Genomic DNA, 20903 nt, shown 5'->3' with positions numbered 1-20903 from the left:
TTTATGGACATTGTATGTTTAGATTATGATGCATAATATTGGCTTAGGTTTTATGGAGTAAGAGAATCTGCAGTGCCAGTCCTGCCACTCCTTCTGAGTGGACAGTTCCATTTGGTTTAATGGAAATATCACACAGAACTGAACAGGTGTTTTTAATACACACCAAGTCTGTTTCGAGAGAGTTTTGTAAGTTTGTCAGTGAATATTCGGAGCCCACTCACTCTGACAGTTTATTAAAGGTGTAATTATTCCAATTCTGTTGAAATGAAGCTGATAGCTGTGTTTGAGTGCAGAGCTGCAGGAGCGGGGTGTAATTGTTTGGCATGGTTGGGTCGGGCTCCGTCTGTCTGCGCTTCAGGTGGAGCAGGGCTGTTCCGGCAGTCTCAATGGCACTTTAATCCTATGTGCTTTAGCTGATAAGTCTAATTCAGGAAATGATAAATTGCTGGACACCTAATTTGTTTGCAAATAAGAAGTGATAGAGTATTTTATAATGAGTTGATCAGTGTACCCAGCCTGGTCTTTTAACCTTGAATGGGTATTAGACAGTTGGTGTTAATTTGGCTGTAGTGGATTGAGTGTGCACAGAACCACAGGCGAAAACTGTTCCATGCCTCGTGTGTGTCGGTGTTTGTCATTCACTGTTCAGGTGTGTTGGATCCAGCCTGTACTGCAGCCTGCCTTTCCTTTGTTTATGTATCAGTTGTATCAAAACCGACATTGAATGGCAAACTAAGAGATGTTTTCACGAAGTGTTTCCAAAGTGCCACAGAAATCCGAGATAGCCGTGGCTTGTTTCCCAGCAGAGTTTCGGAGCTGTTTCGCTGTGGCTGTCCCGAGTCAGGGGACCTTGCAGAGCAGGTGCCCAGCAGCTGAGGCCGTGCTCAGGTGCCCGCAGTCCCTGGGGCAGGAGGGCACCCGCAGCCCCTGTGCTGGGCCAGGCCTCCGCTCTCTCCCATTTCGGGTGTTTCTGTTTGAGGTGTCTCAAGCATCACTGTGACATAACCGAGCCCAGGCTGGGAGTCTCGGTGCAGAGCCGTGGCAGCTCCAGTGTGCCATCGCTGTCAGCCTGGTGGGGTGGCAGCAGCCACCGGGGCTGGGCTGGCCCTGAGCGAGGGGTGGCCGCTCACAGACTCCATCTTGCTAATGGGAAACTAATGCCTGCTCTTGATCTTTGGGTTTATAAACATGTGAAATACTTTTTTAATTGTTGGTAGCAAAGCAGGCGGGCAATCAATAGAGTCAGGCGTGCCAAACTCACTGTTGACATTCAGCAGAGCCAAAAAGGCTGGTAGGAGATAAGGGCTTCCTGTCAGCAGTGCTCGTGCTAATTCATATTCAGACATTGTCATGTTCCATGATAAATGAATTCCTTGAACTATATTGATATAGGAGGTTAAACATTGAAAAAGTTGGGCTGAACTTTGACTTTAAATATTCATTAAAGCTAATTATGGATTTTATGACTACATGAATTACGGTTTCTGTGTCATCATTGGCAATTTATTTTAAATATATTTAAAGCGATCTTTATATATTAACTGTCACATTTAGTGAGGTAACGCAGTAAATGTTTACTCTGTACAGTTTATTCATCTATTTCCTTTTTGCATTAAATCTCCACAGTTGAAATGGTGGACTTTGAAAAGAAATTATGCCAATTAACTGTTTAAAAAAACCCTATAGTTATTAAAATCTTCAAACTTTTGTGGCAAAATTTCTGTATAATTAAAGGAATAGTGCTTTTAATAACGCCAGATGTGTGATCCATCAGAACCAATTGTCTCTCTTGCCATCAGCACTAGTTTTCCCAGACGAGTATTTCTGAATTTCCGGAATAATGGAAGAAATCTCTAATTCTGTAATGAGTATCATTTTGGAACCTTTTTAAATGCAGTGAATGTTCAGCTTCAGTCTGCTAACAGAAGAGGCCTGGTTTTTTCTCCATAATACATTTCTGGGGAGATGTGGAGCTCTTTTAATGGATGTGCTCACCTTGGGTTAAATGTTGCTGCCCGTGTCTGTAGCTGCAGTGCAGGTGCGCACGCAGGCGTGGTGGGAATGGTCAGGTACTTCTGTCAGTCCGGAAAAAGCACTTTGTTAACAGCAGCACTGCCTGAGATAAAATGCCTGGCCTTTCCCTGAGCTCCTGAGCGTTTCCATAAGGGCCATTCTCACAAAAGCCAGGATGTGTTTGCCTGTGTACTCTGCAGTTAGTGACTGTGATATCAAAAGAGGTCCTGGGAGTTTACAAAGGAAATTCTCCCTGCTGTGCCTGCAGGATCTTGGGTGCTGTCTGACTGATTCTAGGGGTGTTAAAGCCAAGTTGTTGGTTATAGTGAACAGGGGGACAGCAGAAGAATCAGTTTCACCTCTTGTGTGTTTCTTAAGAACTTGGCCAAGCTACAAATGAGTATTGTTCATGAGCGTGCCACCCGACTTTCTGTTTTGGCACTGAGTTTCTGTGACTGTGACCACAGTGACTGTGGTGTTTCCTCATGGCCAGGGTGTTGCTCTGAAGTATCCACGTGCTTCTGAGCCTAACTGGGAACCTCAGACTCTAGTGAAGTCCTTTCTATCTTACCAGCTCCTGATGAATTAGTAAAGTGTAAATCAGGGATTCATAGAATCATGATTTGGGTTGGACAGGAGCTCAAAGCCCATCCAGTTCCCACCCCTTCCCCTGTCCCAGCTGCTCCAGCCCCAGTGTCCAGCCTGGCCTTGGGCACTGCCAGGGATCCACCTGTGCCAGGGCCTGCCCACCCTGCCAGGAACAGTTCCTGCCCAGTTCACCTGGCTGATCAGTCCTGGGAATAATGTGCTGTCCCTGTATCCCTGAGGCCGGCAGTTTGGGCTGGCCCAGAAGCTTTTGGTGGTACTGAGTACAGTGACCTCGATCCAGTCACAGACCCAGGGGCTGCCAGGCTGGCCTGATGAGTTGGGAATTTCTGATCTGAGCCTAACTGTGAGCCATCCTTTCATCGTTCTGCCCTAAGGCTTCTGAAATAGAACTCACAACCGGTCTGTGTTTGCAGACTGCTGGGAAAATCAAGCAGAGGAGCCTGTGGCTGCTGCCCTCCCTTCATTGCAGTGAGACATCTGGTCAGCAGAGCGTGTGCCATCCCCTGGGCATCCCGTGGGGCAGCAGAGCTCCGTTCAGCTGGCAGTGTTGCTGTGGCTGAGCCCTGTTCTGAGCTCAGAAGTGCTCTGGAGGGGGGAGCCTGCAGGCTGATCTGCTCAGGGGAGATGGGCACAGCTGCAGGAGGTGCACCCTCCCTGATGCGTGGGGAAGTTAAGCTCAGTGGCCCTCAGTGTTATTTTCCAGGTTTCTGCTCCAGGAAGGCTGTTGTGAAGAAGGCTGCAATACACTGCAATATTCCTGGGTCTGCTGAGGTGCAGCCACTGATGTCACTGTGACTGGGAAGGTGGGGACAGTGCACAGCATGACTGCTGAGCTTCCATTTGAGCAGCAGCACCTGTTTACAGGTGGTGTGAGTTTGTGCAAGCAGCAAAAGTCATCCATCTCAGCAACCTTTCAAATGGAGCAAATAACAGCTTTCCTTCCCTGTGTTTGAGATGTTTAAAAGTTAAGATGTTTGGGTGGTTTATAATCTGTAATGTGTTCCTGTGTTGTATCACTTAGATATTGTATGTGCTGCTTGCTGCTGTATGCACCAGTACTGCTTTTTCCAAAGGATACTGAAATTGTAAATAAAAAAATAGAGCAAAGCTCTTAAATTTTATATTAATCTCTTTTAACTTTATTGTTAAACTGACATTTTATGAGATATAAAGTGAATTAACATAATCGCCTCAACAAAAGGGCCTAGGCAGTAGGCCCCAGAAAGCTGTTTTTAATATATTTCATTGTGTTAGGGCACGGAATTATAAGTGCACTCCATCACTTTTACAAGTTTACGTTTACGTACCTAAGACTGATTAAGTCTATAATAATGTGGAAGATAGCGATTGCTGTAATTTCCATTCCATTATAGTTTTGATTCTTTTTAGTGGGGTGTTTGGAATTGCACAGTCCAAGCCAGTCTGAGTGTTAGTGGTATCAGCTCCTGAAACTTGACAGAGTTACTTCATCACTGTCCCAGACTCATTGTGCACGAGTACTTGACACTCAGTGCCACAACTGTAGACTGTCAAACCAAACTTCTGCTGTGTAAGTCTTAAAAATTGTTTTTTTTAAATGAGATTAAAACTGTACAAAGTAAGCAATAAGCAAATTGTGACACTCAGAAATTAAGCTGTAGCTTGAGCATGAATGGCAGTACTGTTTTTAATTGAGTTATGACACCCTAAGTGAAACGGGGTTTGGAGCATCTGTTTTTTCCTTGGTTTACTTGTTGATAAGCTACACAGAGAAGCTTCAGAATTCACAATTCTGTCACCTAGATTTAAATGATCACCTGTTTTTAACATTATTTGTACCTGATTTGGATTGATCACTATTTCCAAATGCTTTTTTTTTACTTAGTCACAGATTTCCATCTCAGCTGAGGCATGGGGAATTCCAATGAGAATGAAGGGAAAAGTTTTCCAAGAGGGTGCTCAGACCCAGGAGCAGTAGCTGGGAAGGGAAGGCAGGCTCCACCTCAGGAGAGCTCTGAGTCCCCTGGACAATGCCCTGAGCAGCTGCACTGACAGCCCTGCTGGGACAGGGGTTGGACAGGAGACCTGAAAGGTCCCTTCACAGCAGGATTCTGCTGCCCTGCACTGTGGGGGAAAAGGAAAAGCTCACTTAAAAACATCACTTAGATGTTTCAGGTAGGCTGGATTGCCATGTGTTACTGACATAGCCTAGGATTTCCCATTCCAGGATCCCTTTTTCATTTGCTTTTAAATTTTTCAGACTTGAGGCATTTGGGATGATACTTTCCAGATGCTTGCCAAGGCTTTCTTTTTCTTCTGAAGGCCAAGAAAAAAAGGTGTATCCTTGTACTGAGTTCTTAAAGAGTATTATTATATAGCAAAATGTTACCTTTATATACGTCAGATTTTGCCTATGCATTGAAGACAGAGATGGGCCAGATGGGAATATCAGGTGGTGGTGTTTTTGTCTTGTACCAGGATTTGTTTTCTCCTGGCAGTGTGTCCTTGTTGCAGCACCCTTAACCGTGAGTCCTTCCCAGGGATGTCTCCTGCAGTTACTTGTTGCCTCCTCCATGTTATAAAAAAGAAACCCAAAGGCCTGAAGGAATCTGCCTGGATCACAGGGACACATGTTAAACATTAAACATGTGGCACTGTTTTCTGTTGGATGGACTCACATGTCAAGGAGATGGGCAGGACCTCATGTTTGTGCTTTTGACAAATCAGCAATGTCTGCTCTCTGCATGTGCAGCATCTCATAAATAATGCAGCAGTCACCAAACCAAGCACTGCTGCGCTGGGAGGGGCTTTGCTGTTGGAGAGGAAAAGATGCAATGAAACTAAATCATCCTTTTTGGTTAATGTGTTGCTTCTTTAATTCTTCTGAGAGTTTACCCGGTAGCAGGCTGGTTTTTTCTCAGTTTCTGTTGGGTGCATCAGATGTATCTAAAGGCTCATCAAGTTCTCCTTTTGATTTTTTTTTAATATTCCACCATAAAATCTATTTGCCCTGTTTTGGTTTTTTTTTTTATTTCTTACTTGATTTTCATTTTCTCTCTTCTAATATGCAATTTTCCTCTCATGAGCTGGGGAGAAGCAGTAAATGGCATGTCTGTGGAGAAGACAAGGCCAGCAGCAAGGTGACGGTCCCTGTGTGTGTCGCCGTGGCACAGATGGAGGCAGGGAGGGATTGTGAGTGCCAGGGTGGGCAGCCCTGGAGAGGAGGGCACGCAGAGGGTGCCTGCTGCAGGGAGGCAAACGGGGCTGTCCCTGTGGAGGAGCTGTGTACGTTTCAGGGTGGGGAAAAACCATTTCAGGCTGAGTTGGGAAGTCGTGGAGCCTCTTCTGCAGAGGATTTAGGTGCAAGTTAGAAAACTTCAAAGTTGCCCTGTTTCCTGTGCTGCATGCTCTAAAAGTTTGGTTTTGCTTTGAAAGTAAAGAGGAAATTGTCAGGGTTTTATAACAGAATTGAGGGTCGGTTTTTGGGGCTCAGAATGGCATCTGTGTCACTGATCACATCCACCTGGCAGTGCCCTTGTCACGGTCAGTCAGCTGTTAGAGATCATCTTTAGAATGACTGATGATATTTCAGAGAAGCAACAAAAGAAATTAATGTATTTATAGATCTTAGAAAATGTAAACATCAGTAATTTTATTTATTGCTAATTAATTTCTTGAGTTTGGATTTTTTTTCTAATTGGAAAGCCTGATGCTCTTTCAGGTTTCAGTAGCCAAAGTATGTATTTTTTATAATTTCATGTTTTATTGTTTTGGATTTTTTTTTTACAGGCTCTAGGAAGTTTTTACTTTCTTCATGAATCTTTGAAAAACATCTACCAGTTTGATTTTAAAGGTAAGCAAAGGAATTAAATGTTTTTAATGGTCAATTGGCTTTGTACATCAAGGCAGCTTTTCCATCCACTTTTCTGATGGTGGTACCCTGGCAGTGTTTCCATGTTATGCAGACTCCTGTAAAATGCAGGCAGGTCCCATGGTGACAGGTGTTGCTTTTCTTACCTTTAGGCCTTTCTTACCTCTTTGACCTTTTAGAAGAAGTCAATGGAGTGGCCACAGGCTGCAAGCCAGAGCATTAATCATTCCCATGCACCTTTAGGTCCACGGTGATGCCTAAGGGTTTCAGAAGAGCTCTGAATGGCCACAAGGTTCTTCCTTGTAGATCAGATACAGGACCAAGACCTTAACTGTCCAACAGTGATGGTCATTTTGCAAAGCAGCTGAGGTAGATTTATGGCTTAAATTACTTGGGAGCAGAGCAGGTAGGAGGGTGGCACTGTTTTAACCCACAGTGATCCTTCAGGTTGGAGGTCTTGCTGTGTCTCACAAGTTTGAAAGTAATGCTAGTCTATATACATTAAATATTAGAAATATCATAGAAAATTTCTGAATGCTTCCTGAGGGGAATATAGAAAAGATTATATAACATTTATGTTACTTCAATTGAGAACTGTATATATTTCATACAAAAATATCCTGAGCTTCATTTAGCTTGCTGAGCTGAGTCACATTAATACTACACCTAGTATCCCATTAGAGTGAGGCAATGTTTAAAATGGTAGTGACTATGGACTGAACTAATTTTCATAATTATATAGATTAATTATTTTTGTTCTCAGCAGACAGATTCTCTCTGCTTATGGAATTGAGGGTACAGGGTCTTCCTGCCTGCCCTGAAATATTTGAACAGTAGTTCTGTGTATGTACAATTCAAGACTTAGCCAGCATAAGTCCTTCTGTTACCACTGGTTTCAGTGCTGAAGGAATGTTTTTGCTGTTGGCAGTCCTGAGGGGTCGTGCCTGGGCTTTGTCCCTGACAAGAGCAGTTCTGCAGAAGCTCAGGAATGAAGTGTGCACGTGATGGGGACACTGGGGGAAGCTGGGGCACTCCCAGGTGGCCCCCAGGCCCTGGGTGGGACATTTTGCTGTTCTCTGTGTGGCTGTTTGTTCATTCTGCCATGCAAATGGCTTTGTGTGCCAATGGTACAGGAACTGTCTCAGCACACCCGAGCCCTCAGCTCCATCCCATCAGCACTGGAGGAGCAGCAGCAGTTCTGCTCCAAACTCCACCTGAAGGTCCTCCCAGTGGTCACAGAGGGGAGATGTCCTGTTCCAGCAATACCTGGCAGGGAAATGACAGCTGCTTTGGAAAAGAGGAGCTTTCTGGATTTATTTGTCTTTTGTTGGCAGCTTACTTGTACTGTACAGCTTTTAAAAGAAAGTGTAAGAATTTTTAAAAAGTGAGAAAATGGAAGAAAAAAGTATAGAGGAAAACAGTTCATAGGAAAACAATAAACAGATGCTTGTTCCAGAAGATAAATGCTTTAAATGGTCACTGCTTTGTTTTACTTGGTAAAACCATAGCAGAGCCAACTGGAATGTGAACCATGGTCATAAAGATGGGTTGGGCCCAAACATTATTTAGAAGGAGAAACTCTTAATTAAAATCCAAAGGAATGGGTGAATCAGTGTTGTAAGTCACATGCTGTTCTTGTAACAGAGCAGAATCCATCTCCCAGCATAGGGTTTGTAAAATATGACGCCAAAGGCTCCCATCTTTCAGGGGAAATGTAAAACTTGCCTCTTCTCTCATGACTATTGACATTTTCACTGTGTATTAAGCTCTTAAATCAGAAGAAAAATCAAAATGGATACAAACATTCTCTGCACAAAAATCATTATGAAATTCTGGTTCTACTCAAAAACATGCAAAAAATAGATGTTTATACACAATTCAGTATTCCTGGAACATCACTGTTGCTGTTCAAAATTCACTGCACAGTTGGATGTGACTGAATACAGACTGAAAAAAAAAGATTGCCGCTGTTTTTCAGATCTCAGGAAGACATACCTGCATTTTAAAATAGGAACAGTTTTCTCCTGCAGCCTCACATACTATATGCTGTAGATCTGTTGGGCTGTTTTCACAGTGGTCAGAGGCCCCGAAGTTTGCTTACAGTTTAAACTAGTGCCAAGCTGTCTGTTCTGAAGGGATGTCCTCTAAAAGAGGGGGTTCAGGCCAGTTCCAGTTGGCCACTTGTGTTTACAGAGAGAATCTTGTTCCCTGGTTTGAAGTCAGCAGTGGAGCAGAGCTGGTGTTAGTTGGTTAGGGCTGTGTTGCCCCTGTGTTCTGCTCAGCAGTGCTGCCAGCAGCCTCTGGCTCCTGTTGATGCACGTGGGTGATGGAGAGAGGGGTCACTCCCTTTGCCAACTGCTGCTCCTCAGGGAAATTCTCCCAGCAGATCCTTCAGGCCTTACAGTTCTGCCAGGTCCTTTCTGTAACTCAAAAGGCATCAGGATCTCTTTGCTGACACAGTTAAACTTGCTGAAAGAGGTGCATCCATCCATGTTTTACTCAGAATAACGCCAGATCCATTTATCAGGATATTTGTTCAGTCGTTCTATGGGAGCCAAGCTTCAGAGTGGTTGGCACATGAAGAATGATACCTTTTTTTTTCCCCCCAAAGACATAATGCTGTACTACAGTAAATGCTTCCTCAGATATCCAGTAGGACTGAACAGTTTAGGACTCTTGATAATAGTTGGAGTTTTTCTCTTACACGTTCCCAGCTGAAACTGAATCCAGTTGAATAGGTCCAGCATAATGGCAGCTGTACATCAGCTCCTGTGTCAGAGGAGCTAAACCAAGTCAGGTTCTCACCTTAGATATGCCAGTACATTGCTCTCATCAGGTGAGAAACCAAATGCAAAGTGGGTCAAGAAGGAGAACCTCTCATTCATGAGCTCAGTAGATCCATAGGAGTTTGTGTTGTTTCTGTCTATGATGAAACTGTTCATTGGAGACTTTGGAAAGCGTTGTGCATCACTGTTGAGTCTCTTGTACAAACCCAACACCCATTCCAGCAGTGCAAATCCATGCCTCATGTGCTGATGGCCAGAAAGGGTTGATCTGAGGAGCCTGGGGGCTCCAGGGTCTCAGGGCAGCTGAGGTGGGATTTGAGTGCAAGGATGTACAGAGACCAGGCTCCTGATCAGAGCCCCAACACTTTATAGGGCTCTGGATAGTAGAAATGACAATTCCAGAACTGTGTAAATTCAAGGTGTCTGATACAAACAGAGGTGTTTATTTTCTCCCAGAACAGTTCAGTGCTTGCACATTTTTTGTAAGATCCTGTTGATTTACCAGCTGTTTTGCAGATGCTGCTACTTTGCCAGTAAGTGTGAGAAGATGCTCATAATGTTGAAATTATATATGTTAATTTTGGTTTATCTGTCTTCCTAGCTAAGAAGTATAAAAAAGTTACTGGGAAAGAAATCTACTCTGACACTTTAGAAAGCACACCCATGCTGGAAAAAGAGAAGTTTCCACAGGATTATTTCCCTGAGGTATGTACAGAGCTGTGAAGCATTCCCAAATACTGGGTTTGATTCTGGTTTCCTCTGACTACTCTTGAGCAGCTCCTCTCAGTGATAAGGGCAGAATAGAATCTTGGAATTATGTCTGTGGATGTCTTGACACCTGTAGTACATGTTTTAAGTCATGCCATTATGTTCCAAAATGCAGTAAGAAATGCTTGTGAAGGGTGAGGACAGTGATGAAAAGACTTTGTTTGTGCATGTGAAGTGTGGCAGTGTAGCAGTGTGACAGGGTGGCAGTGTGGCACTGTGACAGTGTGGCAGTGTGGCACTGTAGCAGTGTGACAGTGTGGCAGCGTGGCAGTGTGATGGTGTGGCACTGTGTCAGTGTGGCACTGTAGCAGTGTGACAGGGTGGCAGTGTAGCAGTGTGCCGTGGCACTGTGGCAGTGTGGCACTGTGGCACTGTGTCAGTGTAGCAGTGTGGCACTGTGTCAGTGGTGTGGCTGTGTGCCGTGGCACTGAGGCACTGTGGCAGGGTGGCAGGGTGGCAGTGTGCTGTGGCAGGGTGACACTGTGGCACTGGGGCAGTGGTGTGGCAGTGTGCTGTGGCACTGAGGCACTGTGGCAGGGTGGCAGTGTGGCAGTGTGGCAGTGTGCTGTGGCACTGTGGCAGTGGTGTGGCAGTGTGCCGTGGCAGGGTGGCAGTGTGGCACTGTGGCAGTGTGGCACTGTAGCTGTGTGCCGTGGCACTGAGGCACTGTGGCAGGGTGGCAGTGTGGCAGGGTGACACTGTGGCACTGGGGCAGTGGTGTGGCAGTGTGCTGTGGCACTGAGGCACTGTGGCAGGGTGGCAGTGTGGCAGTGTGGCAGTGTGGCACTGAGGCACTGTGGCAGGGTGGCAGTGTGGCACTGTGGCAGTGTGGCAGTGGTGTGGCAGTGTGCTGTGGCACGGTGGCAGTGTGGCAGGGTGACACTGTGGCACTGTGGCAGTGGTGTGGCAGTGTGGCAGGGTGACACTGTGGCACTGTGGCAGTGGTGTGGCAGTGTGCTGTGGCAGGGTGGCAGTGTGGCACTGTGGCACTGTGGCAGTGGTGTGGCAGTGTGCTGTGGCACTGAGGCACTGTGGCAGGGTGGCAGGGTGGCAGGGTGGCAGTGGTGTGGCAGTGTGCTGTGGCAGGGTGGCAGTGTGGCACTGTGGCACTGTGGCACTGTGGCAGTGTGGCAGTGGTGTGGCAGTGTGCTGTGGCACTGAGGCACTGTGGCAGGGTGGCAGTGTGGCACTGTGGCAGTGGTGTGGCAGTGTGCTGTGGCACTGAGGCACTGTGGCAGGGTGGCAGTGTGGCACTGTGGCAGTGGTGTGGCAGTGTGGCAGTGTGGCACTGAGGCACTGTGGCAGGGTGGCAGTGTGGCACTGTGGCAGTGGTGTGGCAGTGTGCTGTGGCAGGGTGGCAGGGTGGCAGTGTGGCAGTGTGGCAGTGGTGTGGCAGTGTGCTGTGGCACTGTGGCAGGGTGGCAGTGTGGCAGGGTGACACTGTGGCACTGTGGCAGTGGTGTGGCAGTGTGCTGTGGCAGGGTGGCAGTGTGGCACTGAGGCACTGTGGCAGGGTGGCAGGGTGGCAGTGGTGTGGCAGTGTGCTGTGGCAGGGTGGCAGTGTGGCACTGTGGCAGTGTGGCAGTGGTGTGGCAGTGTGCTGTGGCACTGAGGCACTGTGGCAGGGTGGCAGGGTGGCAGGGTGGCAGTGAGCCGTGGCAGGGCTGTGGCAGGAGCCGGAGGACGCTGCCAGCACGGGGAGCTCACGCTGGTGCCAGGCACACCTGGCTCCAGCACACGCCAGTGCTGCCCTCTGAGCCTGCCCTCGCTCCCTCTTGCACTTGTTCTCAGAACTGAGTGCTGGGGGTTTGAGATTGATGCTCTTGTCAAAGCCAGAAGCACAAGCAGAGCTGAGGAGTTTCTTGCACTGAAAGTGCAGACTCTCTTTTCTTTGGTGTTTCCTTTAATTTTCTCAGTTCTAATTTCTTAAGAACACCTAGAACATGAGTGTTTAATGGTTAATGTTCTCCTCAAACCAAGTGAATAAATTTGTTGAACTCCTATAACATTTGTGGATCAAACAGGCATGTCACTACTTTTATACAAGGAAGAACTAAATAAACCCCTAAAATTAATTTAGAATTTGTAAATATACACACTTAGAGATATTTACACAGTGCTTGTGTGCTTGGCAGAGCATTGCATGAATAGTTACGGGATTGATGGGGTGAAGGTTGTTCTTTTTCTTGACTTTGATACTAAATTGTTTCTTTTTATATCTCAGTACTGGAAGGAAAAGTACCTTTGACATAATTTTGGAAAGCATTTACTTCCTGTGAATAAACATCTCAAATACTTGTTTGAAGTTAAGTGTTACCTCATTTTGAGGGAGCCTGAGCCGTTTCCTCAGGTGTTTGTTTTTCCCCTGGGTGCAGTGAGGGTAACACTGCACAGCAGCGTGAGCGCTGTGCCTCTCAGACCAGGACAAGCTGTGGATTGCTCACTGATACCCAGGGAGAATGGTTTCCTCCTTTATTTATTTCACTGCTGTTTCTTCATCGTGGGACTGGCGAAGCTGAAACTTGCTCAGCATTGTCTATCACCCCTCTTGCATCCACAGTTCTCAGTCTCTTGCAGCAGTGGTTGAGTCTTGGGGCTTTCCCTCACGGTTCTGTGGAGCCGGAGTGGTGCTGGTTCCTTGTGGCTGCTCAGGGATCAGGTGTTCCCATGTTCATCATCTGCTGCAGCTCCTCCTCAGGACACCCTCCTTTGGAGGCTGTGGACACCCTCAGACTGCTCCCAGTGGTTCCAGTGCCTTGAGCAGCTGCTGTAAGCAGAATCCTCTGTGTTTGGATTGCCAGGGATAGTGTTTACCTGGAGGACGAACAAACGGGAAAAGAGAAAATCCACAAATATACACAATTAAGTAATGAACAAGTCTCTGAAGCTTCTTGAAAGTTCAGTTTTATTCCTGCCCCCAGCACAATTCCTGGGAATGCTGTTGCAGGCAGAGCCAGGGAGCAGGCTGGGGCCGTGCTGCTGCAGAGCTTTGCTCAGAGGGAGCGGGGAGGGACGCGGCTCAGCAGATCTGCAGCGATGCAGCCGTGCTGCAGCTCTGTACCTCCTGTGCCCGCCTGGCCTGCGCCCTGCCCGGTGCCATGTGCCAGCCCAGTGTATTTTCATGTGACTTGACACGTTAGAAAGCAATTGCAGGGATTTTTAGACTACACTGTTTCTCTTTGGAGCTGGAGACCAAGAAGCGTCTCAAACACACAGACACAGCAACAGCAAAAACCACACGGAGACAGCTTCGGTTCTCATATGCATGTTTCTATAGGTAAAGCTAAAATCAATCTTGCTATCAAGTGTTTTCTCTCTAGACTAATGTTAGTAATAGCAATGGCAATTAAAAGGACACAAAACAGTATTTTGGAAATTTGTGTTTACCCAGCAGAAGGCATGAGCAGCATGTTTGCCCAAATGTTGCATTGACATGCTCTTGTGTGTTTTAGCCAGACCTTTCTTATCACATCTGCAATTTTTTGTGTGAGAAATGGTTTAAGACTGATTTCTTTTTATTGCAGCTGTTTAAGGATGATCTAAAAGTAATTACAGTGATTGAGGCATAATGCAATTCAAAATAATTACAGCCCACTGCATATAAAACTAACAAAACTTTCTGCCTTGATTTATGGGTCCTCTTGGCAAGGCATAAACCTCAAATGATGCCTCTGGGAGCAACACTCTAGATAATGTTAGGCCATTTAAAAAAAAGCAGATTTGTGTAGTCTATCAGGCCTGAGTAATTTTTTTTTCTCATAGTGAGAAATTGGTTGTTATCATAGATCACAGATACTGCTCAAAGCTCTTATGAAAGATGAATTAATTTCACTAATGCTTTAATGCAAACCTTTCATGGAGGAGGCTGTATGGTGATAACCTTACTGCGGTCTCTCCTTTCTCAATTATGATTTATGTTGTCTTTTAGTAGATGAAACTGCCTGTATTCACAATCCATCTGCTGGCTAAAGGAATCCTATTAACAGAGGATCTGAGAAGAGACTTAATAATGTAAGGTGAAAGATGTGGTATCCCCTTTCTGGGACATGAAGTAGGTTTTTTCTTTTACTATTTTAAAATGTAGATCAGTCCCGGAGAGTGTATGATGACCAATGTCATCTCCACCTGGCTTTATGCTGGCTTACAGATGGTGTAGCAGTTAGTGATTATTTGTTAAAGTAAAAATAAAGATTGTTGCTTTGCAAAAAAGAGAAAATTTCTCTTTCCTCCTTCCCAAACTATAGCTCTTCTTTACATTCTGTTTCAAAAACTTCCTGTGTTCCAAATACTTCATTTAGAAATAGTAAAGCACATACATGATCCAGAAATACAGAAGGCATGTTGTTCAGCTGCAGGATGTATCTAAGGCTGATGATGACTCTTCATGTCAGAGCTGTTGAGCTCGAGCTCCTGGGCTGCATTAGGAGGCCTGAAGGCTGTGAACTTCTGCATTCCTAATGTCAAATGGGCAAGTTACTGATAACTGAATTATTTAATGAATTAAAGGAATTGTGTTCAAGTTAGAAGTAACTAAAGGTAGTTTGCAGGTTGGGGTTGCACAATGAAACAAGTGTTATTTCACAGTAGAGAGGCACAGGTGTTCCTGCTTTATTCAGTCTCAGCTGTGTGACCTTTCCCAGTGTGAGCTTAAGCTCCTCCCTGGTTGCCTGTGCTGGCTTCCCTCTGGGCCAGGTAAAGGGTCCAAACTCCACTGGTTCTGTCCATCACTTGTTGCTTTTTGGCAATGACTCAGTCTGGAGCATTATGGAGCTGCTGACTTCAAACAGTTACTGAAGCAACTGATCTAAGGGAAGAAAGGAAGTAATTCTGAGGTAGGAACTGCATTCTACATTGTTTTTATGGCAAGTTGCCATAATACAGCTGTTTCCTGGCCAGTGAAACACGGCTCCTGTGTAAGGCTCTGAGGAGTTCTCACCACTGCAGTGAAGGCTTGTCAGTGCTGGACATTGCTCAGTGCCTCAGTTCCTCTTGCTGCCAGTGTTTGGCTGATTCCTGTTTCAGGTTTCCCTCTGATCTGTGGTGTTCCTTTAAGGAGCTGCAATTACACTGCAGTCATCACCACTTTAATATGTCTTTCCTTCATGCCCTGCTTTGTATGGTTGAATAAACCCTTTCTGGGTCACTATTTAATTTGATATGGTCCCCCTCAGTAAAATGATGGAGAAAAGATGAATTAAGGCTCTGTGCTGATCATTATCAATCATGGTTTGTGTGCATTACTTATTGCTCACAGTGCTTTTTGACATTAGCCCTCTCTAACCTCTCTCTTCATGTTAATGCTGCCTGGAGGTCCTTTCCCCGATGTAGCAGGGGTTATTTATGTAGGTGCTAGTTCTGGGGGGTTTTAAAAGGTCAGCACAATCTCCTCAGGGACTCTATTCACAAAGGAAAAGCTGGAAGAATGTAACTACCAGTTTTCAAATTGTGATTTTAAAAAGGGCTTTTTTTTTGGTGAGGACTTAAGACAGTGAGATGTCAGAGCTCCAGTTACACCTTGGAAAAGTACCTGAGTGGCAAAGTGGCCTCTCAGACACACTGCTGCCCTTAAACTGGTATTCACATGTGTGTGAGGAAGGCTTTGGTAGGAAATGCTGTATTTTTATGCTGTCATGAAATACAAATTGTGTTGCAAATACCTTTTTATTGGCTTATATTAGCATCGGCTTGTGTTAAACAGATCTGTTTGGACAGCAAGGTGAAGAAAATCCAGCACTGTACTTGGATGGCAGAAAAGGCCACCAGCATCCCGGTGTGGGCTCGGTCCCAGGAGGGGACTGCTCCATCTGCTTGGCACTCCAAGGCCACTTCAACATCTCCAGCCTCTTCCTTGGGATCTGGGCAGATGGGAGCAAGCAGAGCAGTGGCACCTGTGGGGCTGGAGCAGAGGGTGTGGGAGGGGACAGCACAGGACCTGTCTGTGCCCCAGGACAGGAGGGGACAGCACAGGACCTGTCTGTGCCCCGGGACAGGAGGGGACAGCACAGGACCTGTCTGTGCCCCAGACAGGTTGTGGAATCGCTGTTCTTGGAGATACTCAAAACCCAGCTGAATAGGACTCTAGGCAATGTGATCTGGTGAAGCCTGTTTTGGTGTTGTACCTTTACCAAAGAGGAAGATAGCAAATGAGAAATGGCATCTTGATAGAAATCATTATCTTGGACCACATCATTGGCTTACACTACTAGATTTTAAGTTCTGTGTAGTTATTTTTAAGAAGGAAATTACAAAGTTCCCTTTTTTAAATGAAATTTCAGCCAATTTTGAATGCTTTTAGCATGTAACTTTTTTTCATTGGTTTCCTTTTGAGTAAGTGTTGACATCTCTGCTTGTAACTGTGCCCTCATGAGCATCACAGAAGAGGTCTTACTGGACTATGGGATTTGTGATTCAGCCATGGATCGTGTTAGGAAGGATTAGAGTGTTTGCTCCATCCCCTGAGTGGTTGCTGGACCTGCAGAAGAGACTAATCTTTTATTGTTAAAAAAATTTGCAATAAAGTAGATTACTATTTGAAATACAATTATTATGGGGGTGTTTCTGGTTGGTCTTGGCAGCAGTCACTGTGTTTGTGCCTAAGGAGAAGGGGTGGGAGCTGAGTCCCTTTTCATTGAGGGGTGCTCAGAAGATGCAGATTGGACAGGGCTTGGAACAGCATTTTCTACTGGAAGGTGTTCCTGAGCACAGCAGGGGAGCTGGAACAAGGTGAAGGTCCCTTCCAACCCAAGGCAGTCTTTGATTCTGATTCAAGACATCCTGGTTTGGTTTGTTGAGGCCCTTCACTATCTCAGCAGTGTTTAGGACTGGGGACTGTCTGTCTGTAGAGAGGAGAATAAATACACCTGGCCAGTGCCTCAGGAGAGGTTTGGGGAAGTGGGATCTCTGACTGGGGATTCTCTGCTGGGACTGGCAATTTATTCCCAATAAGGAGTCTTTTGCTACAGAATCATTGGCACCGTTATTGAGGCCTGTGTGGTGCTGTATTCATTCCCAGAGTGCATTAGCCCAGACACACAGGCATTGTTATCAGGGAATAAATAAATAGGATGCAGAATCTTGTGTTTTTATGGGAGGCTGTAGTTTGTGGCAGTGGCTCAGAAGTGGTGCTGAAAACCCTTCCTTGTATCATAAGCGACATGGACGGGCACGAGCTGAATTGTGGCTTTCTTGCCGGTGGTGCTGTTGTGATGAATGGAATCTTTTACCCTTATTTAAATTCTTAACTTTTGTAGAAACATTGGGTGGCCTGGCTCAGCAAGAGAAATGGCTTTCTAGCAGATCTCACTCATTTTAATTTGATGTAAATCTCTTGATGACATTTTACAGTTCAGGTAAAATTACAAAGAAAACATTTGTGCATAGGCAATAAGAATTTGCTGGTTTAAGCTAAGCATAAATATAGTTGGAAAGCTTTTCTATTTGGTTCTCTTTCATCTGTAAACAACTGCCAGGGCTTTTATTAATTTTACATGTAAGTTTGTAACTGCTGCAGGACCAAAAAAATAATTCCAGGGTTTATAAAAGATACAATATCTGTTTTAAAGGTACCTCAGTTTGTGTTCAATGCTTTTTGGTTATAATGTATGGATGAGCTCTGCTTGATTTTCTTTCTCTGTGTCAGTACATTGCACTTTCATAGTAATCTTTGCCTAAGGTGATTGGTATTATTCATTTATTTTCCAGTGCAAGTGGTCCAGAAAAGGTTTCATTCGAACAAGATGGTGTATTACTGATTGGTAAGTCACACCTTGAAGTTGTTTCTGATTACGTTTGTTTTATGTATGCTTGTTAACAACTTGTACAAGAAGGTGTTTCTGTGTGTAGATAGGTGTGTTCATAGAGCAGGAAGGTTCCACACGGTCACTTTGTTATCTGCTGGAGCTGCAGTGCTCAGGAGGCAGCGATGCACAGCCGGGTGTGCTGGTGCTGCTCACACAGCATTGCTGGGGGACCCCTGGGGCAGTCACAGGAGCCTCTGGCTCGGGGACAGCCCAGAGCCTGTGCCAGAGCGCGGGGGTCAGGCTCAGCGTGGGGCTGCCACTGCTGCTGCCACTGTCCCTGCTGCCACTGTCCCTGCTGCTGCTGTCACTGCTGCTGCACTGCTGCTGCACTGCTGCTGCACTGCTGCTGCACTGCTGCTGCGCTGCTGCTGCTGCTGCACTGCCGCTGCTGCGCTGCCGCTGCTGCGCTGCCGCTGCTGCGCTGCCGCTGCTGCGCTGCCGCTGCTGCTGCCACTGTCCCTGCTGCTGCTGTCACTGCTGCTGCACTGCTGCTGCTGCGCTGCTGCACTGCCGCTGCTGCGCTGCCGCTGCTGCTGCCGCTGCTGCTGCCGCTGCCGCTGCTGCGCTGCCGCTGCTGCCACCACTGCATTCCTGCTGCTGCTGCCACCACTGCTGCTGCTGGGGCTTGGCAGCATCCCACTGTGTCAGGCACCACAGCCTGGCTGTGTGCAGCTCTCACCTCTAGGCTCCTGCAAAAGGATCTTGTTCTATGGGCACTGCTTCAGATTTCCCTAAGCCCAGCTGGAAATCTGGCCTTGCTTCTGCACCATGCAGTCATGGTTTTGGTCTTTACTGCTTACTTGTGTTATAGTGACCCATGTGTATGTGAACATTCAACACTTTTCCCTTCCTCATGTGGCTGTTTCATGTCTTATAAATGAAAGCTTGATTTTGAAATCTCATAAAAGTTCATATAGGCTGACTTGTGAGTACTGAAGTGTTCTGGCTTTGTTGGCATATTCACGTTTATTTAATTAAGCAGTGTGGGGAAACAGGAAAGGTACCAGGTTTTTTCCTTTTATAGACTCCTGACACAGAAATTGGGCAGGCAGTTGTGTGATGATGTAGGTTCATGTTAATTTTTCCAGATCCATATGTGTGGGGTGTGATTCCAGCACCAGATAATTACAGAAGTGGGTATTAACATCAGATGCTAATCTGGCCTTTGCTCTTGTATCTTGACTTCCCTAGGTTCTGTCCCTTCTATTCTCTGGGATTTCCTCTCTGCTGAAATAGATGACACAAATTCATTTTCAGGCCTTTCCAAGAAAAAAATATTCTTCAGAGACAGAATTAAATGTAATGTTTTCTTGTGAGGGTATTAAAAAAGGACAGTCCTTGGCTGTAGTGGATGTTTGGGTGAGTGTCTGTCACGGGTGTGTGGGGCAGTGAGGATGAGGAACCTCACATCTTCTCCTAGTCTGTACTGAGCTGAGCCATGGTGGTAGTTCTGTCTGGAATAATTTGTAATTATGATCTACATGATCTAACAAGGTCTCAGATGTTTCTAATGGGAAATTGAAGGGGTGAGACACTACCAACAACTTCTGAAGAATGAAGTGAAATACTATGGAAAATACAGGGGGTTATAAAATACACCTAAGGAGGTCTGAGTGTGACACTTCAGGCTGTGATGAGTGTTTGCACACAATCTCTGTGCATGTGAACAAAGTTCTGCCCGTTTTCATAATCATGAAAACCAATCTCTTAAATAATTACTTCTGATCAGCGCATTTCTACTTTCTAATAGATCAATAAAAATAGAGCCCAGGCACTTGCTCTTAGTACTTCTGTGTGAGTCCTTGAAAGGAACTATTCATTTTCCCTACCTAGGAACAAATTGTTTCAGAATGTACCTCATGCCAAAAACAGGGGGCTCCCAAAAAACCAGAAAAGTGACCTTAACAGACTTCAGAGAACTGTCCTTTTTCCTCTTCCTCTGTGATCAGTGGTCTGCCCCCATTGAGTTTCTCTGTGAAACCAGATTTTTCAAATCCATTATTCTTCATTAATTACCTTTAGTGTGGACAAAGAGCTAAAGAATCCCGGGGCACACATGACTTTTCACATGAAAAAATGAAAGAGAACTATATAATTGCATGTACTTTTATTTTGCAGGGTTTTTTTAGTAGTATCTTGACTATGAGGTGAAGGTGTTTGTTTCTATTCCAGTAGTTCTCAGTGTTTCAGCAGGTGCAAGGTCGTGCACCGAATGCATTTCAGTCTTAAATATAGCTCACATACATAGTTGATATTTGCTAGGGAGAATGGAGTAAAGAATGTACTTACAATATTTAGGTAGAGCACCAACCTTGGGAATGTTTACAAGTATATCAGTGGTCAGAATCAGCAGCCAGAATTGTTTTGATATTTTCAAGGAAGTAGTATTGGAAGGTGATAGTCAGGGAAATGCAAAGCATTGCACTTTGAGAGGAGAATTTAAAAGCACCAATACTATTTTGGGAATAACTGACTCATTACCCCTGCTGTAGAAAAGGATCAAGGGAGAAGGAATTGAATATGGATCATTATTATCTTTCTGAGATGTGTTAATAGGTAGATCCTGTGAAGGACACGAAGGGACAGTAATTATTTATGTGAGTGCTGCCAAGGCCTGTGATAGAGTGTTTGGCTTTGTGTGCTGTGCTCTGGCTACGATGGAAAGAGGACAGGGGGTCAGGAATGGGGGAAGTGTTTGGGTAGGGGGTGAGAAACCTTGGCTGACCACAGCAGCGAAACTGGTTGCTGTCAGACCTTCAGAAGGGGCAGAAATCAGTTTAATTTGCAGGAAAATAGATAATATGATGAAAATTTGAGTTTAAGGATGCAGAAGTTGCAGGTGGAAAGTCCTTTATCAGTGGATTTTAAGAGCAGACATGTTTTAGACACATGTAGGTGGATTATGGATAGCTTTACACCTCGGGTGAGCTGGTGACGTGGGCCCATCCCTGTCCTACAGAGGCTCTTTCTGTTTGTCCTTCAGACAGACAGGACTGGGTATCTCAAGCTGTCATGTTCTGTAGCTTTGTGACCATTCTCTCTCTAGGGAGGTTAGTGGGACTGCTCTGCACCAGTGTG

The 20903-nt window shown here is 45.5% G+C and overlaps 1 protein-coding gene and 1 long non-coding RNA gene across 5 annotated transcripts in view; one reads left to right on the top strand and one right to left on the bottom strand.

Annotated features, from left to right (window-relative positions):
- INPP5A (inositol polyphosphate-5-phosphatase A) overlaps positions 1 to 20903 on the top strand; it is a 178913-nt gene that overhangs the window by 84146 nt on the left and 73864 nt on the right. For all 4 annotated transcript variants that reach the window (XM_086899511.1, XM_086899508.1, XM_086899509.1 and 1 more), the window contains exons 5-7: positions 6391 to 6454; positions 9860 to 9963; positions 17728 to 17780. In XM_086899511.1, the coding sequence (XP_086755637.1) occupies positions 6391 to 6454; positions 9860 to 9963; positions 17728 to 17780 (221 nt within the window). The remainder of the gene's footprint in view (positions 1 to 6390; positions 6455 to 9859; positions 9964 to 17727; positions 17781 to 20903) is intronic.
- Positions 11659 to 14608, bottom strand: LOC147651796 (uncharacterized). The gene is made up of 2 exons (XR_015289745.1): positions 14343 to 14608; positions 11659 to 12840 (listed from the first exon to the last, which is right to left on the bottom strand). It is a non-coding gene; the product is annotated as an uncharacterized LOC147651796 (long non-coding RNA).

The sequence above is a fragment of the Cyanistes caeruleus genome, chromosome 8 (assembly GCF_971803275.1).
Source record: "Cyanistes caeruleus chromosome 8, bCyaCae1.hap1.1, whole genome shotgun sequence".
Classification (NCBI taxonomy): domain Eukaryota; kingdom Metazoa; phylum Chordata; class Aves; order Passeriformes; family Paridae; genus Cyanistes; species Cyanistes caeruleus.
The sequence above is the reverse complement of the archived record's forward strand: the minus strand, read 5'-3'. Positions and strand labels throughout refer to the sequence as shown.